Below are 10,537 nucleotides of genomic sequence, written 5' to 3'. Positions count from 1 at the left end.
GTAGCCTTACCACAGGAATTCACTTCAGAAACTATTTGGGGTTTTGCCTTTATGTGGAAAGAAAGTGAAGCTAATTCAAACCTGTCCATTTCAGACCTTGAGGTTATTTCAAAGGAAGGCTGTCATCTTCCTGTCCAAGTAAATCAACATTGTCTTCTTCAAGAGCTGCTTACTCAGTCAAGTCTAGCATGAGTTTGTGGCACATCTGGAACAAGAAACCAATCTCTGACTACATTGGCAGGATTTCCACCTACCTGAAGAAATATAGCTCAGAGATAATGTGGTATTTGGACTCCCGGCACAAGTCGAAGGATACTTTGGGATCAGTGAGGTATATGAGAGCACAGCACCAGATCTGACTGCCAAGCAGAGAGTGTTTTAACCACCATAGCAAATATTCCTATGAAGTTTTTTGGTACTGGGTGTTCTTATGCTACAAGCTTAAGTACTGAGGTGTCATTAGTCGAGAGGAGCAACAAATCTTTCCAGGGTGTCAAGTCAGAAGGAGATTGTGGTGTTAAGGCATTCTTGGCATCTGTTCCAGGAAGTTCCTTCTACTGGGAGATATCTCTGCCTTGGAGCAGGAGGTCTTTGTCCACAGAGAATGGCCTCTTGTAGGGGAGAAAAGTGGTGCCACATTCAAAGTTGGGAGAGTCTCCTCAAAACCAACAAGTACTGGGCCCAGGAAATTATTTCCCCACTAGCAGCACGCTCCTGGAGATCGCCCGTGGCAATCTGCAGCCTTTCCCTCTTCAAGAGCCAGAGGGACACTAACTCCTCAATAAGGGTGTGAGTGCCCATCATGAATGAGAATACCTACCTCATAAGAAGATGTGCTGGTTTTGGCTGGGATTCAGTTAATTTTCTTCATAGTAGCTAGTATGGGGCTATGTCTTGGATTTGTGCTGAAAACAGTGTTGGTAATACAGGGATGTTTTCGTTATTGCTGAGCAGTGCTTACACAGAGTCAAGGCCTTTTCTGCTTCTCACCCCACCCCACCAGCGAGGAGGCTGGGGGTGCACAAGAAGCTGGGAGGGGACACAGCTGGGACAGCTGACCCCAACTGACCAAAGGGGTATTCCAGACCATAGGAAGTCATGCTCAGCATATACAGCTGGGGGAAGAAGAAGGAAGGGGGAACGTTTGGAGTTATGGTGTTTTGTCTTCCCAAGTAATCGTTACACGTGATGGAGCCCTGCTTTCCTGGAGATGGCTGAACACCTGCCTGCCGATGGGAAGTAGTGAATGAATTCCTTGTTTTGCTTTGCTTGCATGTGCAGCTTTTGCTTTCCCTACTAAACTGTCTTTATCTCAACCCACGAGTTTTCTCACTTTTACTCTTCTGATTCTCACCCCCATCCCACCAGGGGGGAGTGAGCAAGCGGCTGTGTGGTGCTTAGTTGCCACCTTGGGTTAAACCACGACAGAAAACTGGGTGTAAGTTGTGGTATTTGAAACTTATCATGTCTTGCATGAAGAGGAAACTCCTGGAACTGAAGACACTTTTCTGTCCAGAGGCAAAAATATCCAATCCATTTACCTCTAGCTATATAATTAATGACTGATCAAGGTTGAGTGCACCACATGCCGTAAAAAAAAAAATGCTAACTGAACATGTTGGTTTCAGTTTTGTAGCCTGGGCAGCAAGAAAGAATTGCAGAGTCGTTTCCACTCTCCTCTGCTTTATATATGGAGGCACATGGGAAGTGGTGACCTAGTTTCAAAGCACAGTGTTAGCTCAAATGACTCCTGCCTCATGTATACAAGACATGAATGCATCAGAAGGAAAAGACACTTGGACAAGCATTCACAAAAGACCTGTGTCACACATCTGAGTAAATGAACAAGCAGAGAAATCGGCAAGAAAAAACACTCATTACAAGTAATGTGGTTCAGCTTCCCAGGGTAAGAAAATTGTCTTCCCACAGCAGTCCAGACGCCTTCAGTTTTAGAAAGTCAAGATTTAGAGAGGACTGAATAGATGCCTCAGTAAAGCTTGCAAGGATGAGGAAGAATGAAATACATACTTTTACTTAATGGTGAAGGTTAAAGTCTGCTACGTAGGCAGCAATAAAGAAGGACAAGCACCACTGCCAGGCACTTCACTAGAGACAATTCATAAAGCCAAGATTTACTTTAATAAAATGTGAAGAAAGAAGAACTTCGCTCAGGCGCAAAAACTATCAGAACAAAATCAGTCAGGGACAAAAAATGGCAACACGCTGATCACATTCCCAGCTTCAGTCGCAATTGTATCGTAAACCCATTTCCTATTGCAGCGACATTCTGGTCCACATTTGTTTGAATTGCATTTGGGGCAAGGATAGAAGCAACCCAGGCAATTCTTTTCCAGGCAATCACACAAATCGATGTTATTACAAAGCAGCCTGCCATGTTTGTCATACTTCTTTGTAATTCTGCGAAAGAGAAGAAAAAGTGATTCTCAGAGAATACTTCAACATGTTCGAAGACTAAACCAAATAAATGTGGAAAACATCTGTGCAGGAACAAATATTTCCTCTTTAACAATGTCGCAGCATAATGAAATACCAGCATTATATCCTAATCACAACAGCCACTGTTATTAAAAATGAAAGCGTACCAAAGAAGTAAATCAAAATTCTCTTAAGTCACACAGAAAAAGCTTGTTTTCCTAGCACAGCTTTCATGTGTAATAAGAAATCTCTCTGCAAAATATTAATGCTTTTATTCATTTCATTTATATTCAGTAAACAGCATACCAGCCATTTTTTAAAGTAAAATATGTAATTACTTAGGACATCTTACTTGGGCTTATAAAAAAAATCTTGTTTCATCTGTGACATGCGCGCTTTCTTTTTCTGCTCTCTAGTTTCAGGATTGAAGTCAGCTACCTGAGGTCCTGGATTTTGAAAGGCTAAGCATTTTAATTGTTTCTCAAGTTGTTGCTATAAATAAACAACAGAAAGTTTATAATTAGTACAATTGGAACAAATACTTATTAGCTGCCAAATGTCCTCACTGGCTTTCAAATGACATCAAAATTAATATTCTTGATAACTTAAAACAACACAAGTAGGAAAACGAAGCAAAACTCAACCTAAATTAAGATCACACTGTTTAAAATATTTGCTTGTCTAACTTAATCGAATATTCCTTTGACCAACTGTGCATCCTGACAGGAGAGGGAACAACCATGACCCTGAATGAATGACTCTGGTACCGTGGCATAGAGTTTGAAACTTGTCTTGTGGGAGGCAGAATCATGTATTTTTCTTCTTCAACTTTATCCGTAATGTAAAAACAAGTACTATGATTATAAGCATCTCAACTGGATTCACCCTTACCTTCACTGTTCCCTCAGATACCTAGAAACCATCCTTGCTCAAACAATCTGGGAGCAAGAGAAATGTCTGGAGGAGCAACTAGTGCAGGAAGGAAGCATTTGCACAAGCGAGGAGTATGAAAAAAGCACAGACAAAAATAAAGAAGCTAAACTGAGCAAAGTTTTTAAGAAATAGGAGGGAGCATTTCCTTGCCTATTTTATGGAATCCGTGTTTGCAATTAACTAAAACTGCTGAATAGTTTTGGACGTTAAAACATCAGCTCTGTGTATTGTCATTCCACATCGCCCATCTATGTTGACAGTCATGTCTAAAGTCAATGCAAACAAACATGGGCATTGTGTCAAACAATTTCTCTTTGGACAATGACTGTGGACATTGAACATACACTTGTCATTCATTACGCGAAGGCACAAACATACATACAAATTTATCTTTTCTCCTCTTAGGTAAATGGAGCTGACTTGCCACCCCTCAGCCTCCCTGAAGGGTGTCATTCCTTTCAGAGTCCACAGTGATTTTTTTACAAAGTGACTGCCTTCATTGCTTCTTATGGGGAAAGCAGTGGCAGTTCAGTCCAATCTGCTGATACAGTGATTTAGAAATATCCATGCACTTGAGTGCACTTATTTACAAGGTGGTTGATGCTGTGCATCTTCAGTTGCACCCTCCTGAAAACCTGTAGGGCAATCTCATGCACCTACCTTATTCAGAAATTTCTGCTTTTGAGTCTGGGGTAGATTTTCAGTGCAGAAAAATATGCTTCAGCATCATCATTGTCCATGATCATAAATTATGCAATTTCAAGTTGGAAACAAATAATAAGCTATAGAGATAGTCCTACCTTTAAGAGTACTCTCCTATTTCCCTACTTACTATTTCATTTGAGCTAGGAAGTGCTTTTAGCCCTCTAAATCACTGCACTGCAAACTTGTCCCATTTCACTGTTGTTATTACTGATATTTCCCTATTGACTCCAGCTTTTTATTTTTGTAATTATGGAAGAAATTGAGGGCAATGGTGAGTATCTTGATAATAAAATGGTACTGGAGAAGTCATACCAATTGCTTTTGTGTTACTGAGCAGTCCTTAGCAGCAGAGACATTTCCTTCTGCAGATGTTTCCTGGGCAGAATTGCTTTTCTTGCAGTTTTCTTCTGCGTGATCACTCATTTGACCACCCTTGTGAAATACATACATACATATGTTAGACATATACAGAAGTGTGAGATCCACAGTGGTTTAAGTGAAGATTTTAAGGTCAGCAGGTGATATCTATACTGGGCTTTTATGTATTCCTAACCAACAGCAAATGTAGAACAAAATGCGGCTCAGTATCATCAGCCTCGATTTTTAAACTGTATTAAAATAATATAACTAAAAGCTGTATCACCAAAGCCACTCTACAATTCATTAAGCAAACCTCGGAAAATCTCTAGCGTTTAAATAACAGAAATTGAAAGAAATGCTGTCATCTCTGAATCTGTTACTGACACCGCTTCACTGCATTGTCACCTTTAATGTAAAGGTGAGAAGCGGTATTCTCACAGAACACATAAAAACAATCGGCCTTGTGCAGTGGAAACGAAGACAGCAGCACGCAGGAGCAGTCATGTCGCGTACCAGCAGGTGACACTGTTGTCCTAGCTGCGGTTCTTTTTGCAAGGCTCCAAAAAAGAGCGGCAGCAGGGAGCAGGAGGGGCCTGAGCATATTCTCTGACATTATTCATAGACACCCAAAGCGTTTGTCAGAGGTGTGTCCATAGCAACTAGACTATTCCCTGCAGATTCACAATTTTCTTCCTGAAGACTTCAACCAATGGACTAAAAGTAAACTTATTGGCTTTTAAATCTCAGTCCTTAGCTTTGCGAAAGATTTTGTGTGTAAATAGAATGTGTAACTTTTAGGTTTAATAGAAAAAAAGTGTATCACTCGTTCTGCTAACAAAGCACCCAGGGAGGACTATGGGTTCTGTGAGTCTGTCTTACAAATGCCACCCATTACCTCTCCCCCGTCACACAGAAACGGTGGTGGCAACTGTTCAGGATGGATGTTAGCTACTTCTTCTTACCCATCTTGTGAAGCTACTTAGTTAAAACTTTTATGCAATAGATGCAGTTCCAGTGCCTCAGACTTTAACCTCAAACACCACCAGAAATATTTAAGCTTTTTTGGAGTTCCTCCAACCCTTCCTCAAGTGCTACCCAGTCCCTCCCATTGCCTCTGAAAGGTAGTGCAGTGGTCTCTGCTAGGTTATCGTGCACTTTAGGATTGTTGCCCAAACCCTGTCCCAGAGAAGATCTCCATTTCACCACTGCCAATGGGCCAGCACCTCTCTGAGAGAAGCAGGAGGGGAGTCCAGGCCTTTAGTTCCTTCTGTTGCAGCCCCTCCCTGCAGGGCGACAGTCAAAGTGGGAATAGCAATGAGAAGGAAGAGACCTTGTAGTAACAGGAGAGGACGCTTTTTTGAAAGGTGAAAAGAACAGCCTTCAGCCTGTTTCGCAGAGGGTTTTCCTTTCTCCTCTTCAGTGACCTGAAGAATGACTGAGATTGTGACACTGTTCACAACAGGATGCTCTACAGCAACACTTTTAGTCCTGGGACTTGTGCATCTTTTTAGGATTAGAAAAGGAAAGCTATTAACAGGCAATTAAAATTTGCTGTATGAGGGAGTCTGCTTTGCTACTGGAAATCTGCTAGGGACCCACAAATAAAACAAGAATGAAGGCCACTGCTCCAGAGAAAGTGAATATTGCTCTTCATTTGCACTCAAGTTGGAGTCCTGATAAGGATTTGCTTCCTGCATCTCCTCTTGTGTCCAACCATGCATCCAGCATTGTTAAAGCACTTTATGAGTATGCACAACCATCATCCGTGCCTGTTTTATTAGTGTACAGGGTTCAGGAGCAGAACAGCCATTGGCAGCTACCAGTGTAAGCATGCAGAATTTCCACGTGTCCGCTGGTGGTGTAAATATTTGACTCCTTGGGAAACTAGGTCCTAGCAGTTATCTGGAGCCAAACACCCAAAATCAGAAGCCACTTTTTAAGTACCGGCAGAAAAAGGAACAGGCAACTTGTTCCAGACGCAGGTTTCAAATGCCCTTGCACCTCAGTGAAAATATCCTGCACAGAAAAAGTAGCACATTTCTGTCTCCATATTTATTGTAAAGATAAAGTTTTAAATTTTAATCTCCAGGAAAGATACTCAAAAATGAGGCAGAGTGTGGCTAGGAAACTGCAAGATTCAGAAATCGGTGAGACTCACAGGGCCGATTATTCTCCACAGCATGTTCTGAAGGGGTATAAGGGCACGAGGGAGACTGTGAGACTCAGACATCCACTCTCAAGTCTGCAGAACCTAATTATCCAAATGAAAGTATTCTTGGTCCTGAAGCAGAGTTTTTTCATCTACTGTTTTTGGTCTGGCTGTAGTGATAATCAAGGGGCAATGCACTGAACACTAGTCTCTTCCATAAAAATTTCAACTCTGAGGACAACCATCAGTTGCACTCTTCCTCCACCAAAACCTGTGTTCTCCTACAACTTTTGAATGCAGTACGTACTTCCTGGAAGTGATCATCCACATCTCAACATCCCACTGTGGCCATAGCATATGGCTGAGAACTGGCAATTTCAGCACAGACCCTTAGCACAGCTGACAAGGCTAAAAGCAGATTAAGGGACGAAGAAAATCAGAGGCTGTGTTATATTAAAAGAGACTTGGTCTTATACAAGGCACAGATGTTTCTGCTCAGAGAACAGTTTCAGAAGATGTTGGGATTTGGAAGGAACTGCATTTGTTTATGATTTTCATAAGAGAAATATTTTCCTGTATCTGCTCTTTCAAGAATTTAATATTCCTATTTATGATCCTTGCAGATCGCACTGCTGAATATTTCAGCTTGTGTGAAATGCGGTGACCGGCATTCCAGATACTTCAGGCTGCTTGATCTCAGCAGCCTAAAGCTAGTGTCTCTGCAGGGCTTGCCAGAGCGAAAGAACATTGTTTTCAAGTTGTATTTGTTCATGCCATTGGAGACTTTCTGGCTGAGATCTGTAAGCATGTTCATCACCTTTACCAGGGCAAGACAAGATGCTGTCCCTATGGCTTTAATCCCCCTATGCCCACATAGATTAGATTGACCCATTGCAATAGTCCCATCTTCCTCATAGCCTAGTTCTGCAGAGATGTCTGTGGGCTCAGAAGCCAGCAGTCAGGTTTGTGGCACATTCAAGTATGCATCTTGAAATCTCTATAGGACATCTGGTGCCAGCCAAATTAGAATGAGAATAAATTAATTTTCCTCAGGATCAACTATAGACTGAGCTGTAAAGATATGTAAAGGCCACTTACTAACTAGTCCGTGCCTTCTCTCATAGTCCCAAATGTGCATGTGGGTTCAGAAGATGGCCTTGAAGCCAGCCAGAAAACACAGACCAGATGAAGAAATAGGTCTCATCCCTTGTAACTCAGCTGGTTTCCCAGAAAACTGATAAACATGGCGACAGAGCAATGGCCCATTCTGTGACAGAAGTCTGGAGGAGCAAATCCCACTCTCTCCCAGGAAAATAAAACAAATCCTCATGAGTTTTCCCTCCTAAACCCAGAGCCTTTCTGCCATATCTGGAAGTAAGGGATCCTTTAGCTGAAATCTGAGAGATAACTATAAAATCATGTGCATCTTCTGGTTGTCATGCAATAGGCAGAAGAGATCTGCCAGACTTACCTTCTGAAAACCTGCAGTTCTGAAGGGCGTATGTTCAGTTCAGAGCAGACAGCAAGAGAGAAAGGAGGTTGTCCGGAATTTTAAACTGTACTTGCCAAAGGAAGGGGCTGGCACAGCGTAGGTTTACTGCTGCACAATTCCTCTGATAGTGGAAGTATGACATCAGCCCTGGAGTGACTGAAACAGAAGACAAATAATCAAAATAGTGCTCCCCAGAGAAGCAGGCTGAAGACAGTGCCAGGTAACTGTCTTAAAGGACCTCACACTTTCTCTCTCATTAATTATGGCTTTTAAATTATGCTTAGCACACAGAGTAGAAATAGAGAAATGACATAAACTGGGATGAGAGTCCTCATTTATTACTTGAATCTGTGGTGTGTTCACAGAGCAAATGTATTTCTTAGAGCTTTTTTTCTTAAAGGTAAGTAAACAAAAAAACTGTAATAATTACTGCATTTTACAAAAATGAAGATTTTTTTTGGACATGGATGTAGTAAAGGAATATTTTACCACTTTAGACAAAACATTCTGGATTCTGTTCAACATCTCCAACAGTCAAAAGTCATCAAATAGATTTGGTCCCCAATAGCTAAAGTGACAATGCAACCTCACGGTTCAGCTTGCTGTCTTTCAGGATTGTTTGTTGCACTAGTGGAGACAACTCAGGCTCCTCCTGATATCTCCAGATGCCAATTTCCAGCTTGCTGCAATCACTTATGGCTTTCATTACTCTTCCCTAGAACACAGCTAAATCCTAACATTCAGAACTGTCAAGTCTTATAAATTCTCCTCTTGTGCTTAGACAAATAGTCTCACGTGTCCTTTTATCTTCATTGGCTGTATCCATCCATTCTCTAAGGTATTTCGCAACCCAGTCTGAGGGCAAGTAAATTTATTATTTACCACACTATTTTCTTTCCCTCCAAACACTTTCAAAACCAAAAGCTGATGTAACATTCTAGCAGCAGACCTTAGCTAGGTGATTTAAATGCTACTACACATACCTTCATTTTGTTCCACAGACTGTTTTCCTTGTCGTGAAAAATAAAACAGAAATCCCTCAAGGGAAAAAAAAATCATAACCTCCAAGGTACTCATACAACAGCAAGCCACAAACAGAAACCTACAACCTGTTTTACTCTCCTATATTTTTTCCAATGTTCTTCTGATTTCTCCATATTCTACATAATGGAGAAAACAGGAATTATTGACTCTATAAATACAAAATTTATAATTAAACCACCTTATGTTTAATATCTCCTTTTCTTCCATTTTGCTAATACTTACACACGTGTATCTGAACTTTTTCTGAATTGTTTGTGCATGAGTTATTATATTTGTTTATTATGGCATACATGATAATGTGCAGCCTGCCAGAATAGTTTTTGCTGGGTGGGTGTTAGGCTACGAGTAAGTGAGGATGTACATGTAGATTAAATCTTAGGTGACATTTAGAGAGATTGATTCTGGTGGTGAAACTCCTAATGGTTCCTACAGGGACAAGTCTTCCCCACCAGGAGCATGTGGCTGTAAATAACACTTCAGGAGATATGATACAAATGTCCCTACTATTTGTAGGGGCGGGGGGGAGAAAGAAGAGCAGAGAAATGGTTACAGATTTGCTAAATTTCTTTTAAGCTTCCTGGCCATTATCCAATGTCAAGCTGATTGCTCCTTGTACACCTTAGTGCACTCTGCCGTGCAGTGTGCTCAGTACCATCCTGCAGCCAGTACGAACGGGGCAGCTGAAGAGAAAAAAATGCATTTTTCAGTGTTAAAAATTAATCTGTAATGTTCTTATCCCATTGGGAAACAGTTCTTTGGGCCTCTATGATTTCATTGTTAAAACGTTAACACAGAGTGAGGTCTTAGTGGTGTTCCTCCCAGTTTATAATTCATTTCCCCGTCCTCTTCTTCCCCCCACCCCCTTTTTTTCTAAACTGCCACGTTTATCAGGTGTTTCTGCCTCTTGTTTTCTCCTGTCTGGATGGTCAAATCAGCAACAGTCATTGCCGGGGGGGGGGAAGGGGGGTGGAACTGACATGGAGGAGGCACATGAAAGGCAGGGAGATAGTTTTAGTGGCTGAGATGCCAAGGAGAAGAGGCTGTGAAAGGCTTGTGTGAGGCAGAAGGGGAGAACAAAACACCTTTCTCCAGAGAGACTGTAAATCCTCCTTGTCAACCAGGCCGGCACTCCAGCTGCTGACAGACCACCTCACGGCTTATTTAGCGCCATGTCTTCCACACAGGCAAAAGAGAGGCAGCAAAAGCAGCCGCTTCCTCCTATCCACTGCTTTGTCACCAAGCCCGAAGCCAGAGATGCGGCGTTACTATTTTCGTGACCAGTTTCAGGAGGGCTGCCTCAGCAGCGGGGTCTGATCCCACCTCCCCACACCCTCAACGGCTCGGTGTTACCGCTGGGAGCTGGGTGTCCCACAGGCAAGGTCCCCGTCTGCCCTCTCCTCTTCTTCCAGTTATGGGTG

At 42.0% G+C, this 10,537-nt stretch overlaps 1 protein-coding gene across 1 annotated transcript; it reads right to left on the bottom strand.

Moving 5' to 3' along the window:
- Positions 1-2,111: 2,111 nt before the first annotated feature.
- On the bottom strand, positions 2,112-10,295 carry ARL14EPL (ADP ribosylation factor like GTPase 14 effector protein like). Its single transcript, XM_050913516.1, has 5 exons — positions 10,202-10,295; positions 8,055-8,231; positions 4,387-4,506; positions 2,789-2,928; positions 2,112-2,418 (listed from the first exon to the last, which is right to left on the bottom strand). The coding sequence occupies exons 3-5, from the start codon at positions 4,495-4,497 to the stop codon at positions 2,196-2,198; spliced, it is 474 nt and encodes a 157-aa protein (XP_050769473.1). The 5' UTR covers positions 4,498-4,506; positions 8,055-8,231; positions 10,202-10,295; the 3' UTR covers positions 2,112-2,195.
- Positions 10,296-10,537: the final 242 nt, after the last annotated feature.

This window comes from Gymnogyps californianus, chromosome Z, assembly GCF_018139145.2.
Source record: "Gymnogyps californianus isolate 813 chromosome Z, ASM1813914v2, whole genome shotgun sequence".
NCBI lineage: Eukaryota > Metazoa > Chordata > Aves > Accipitriformes > Cathartidae > Gymnogyps > Gymnogyps californianus.
Note: the sequence above shows the minus strand (reverse complement) of the source record. Positions and strands in the feature narration are given on the sequence as shown.

Excerpts from the sequence above, each read along its gene's own strand:
- ARL14EPL (XM_050913516.1), bottom strand. The coding sequence starts at position 4,497 with ATGAGTGATCACGCAGAAGAAAACTGCAAGAAAAGCAATTCTGCCCAG. Across the intron at positions 2,929-4,386 it reads CAGTAACACAAAAGCAATTG|CAACAACTTGAGAAACAATT; the intron begins GTATGACTTCTC and ends GTTTATTTATAG. Across the intron at positions 2,419-2,788 it reads GATTTTTTTTATAAGCCCAA|AATTACAAAGAAGTATGACA; the intron begins GTAAGATGTCCT and ends TCTCTTTCGCAG.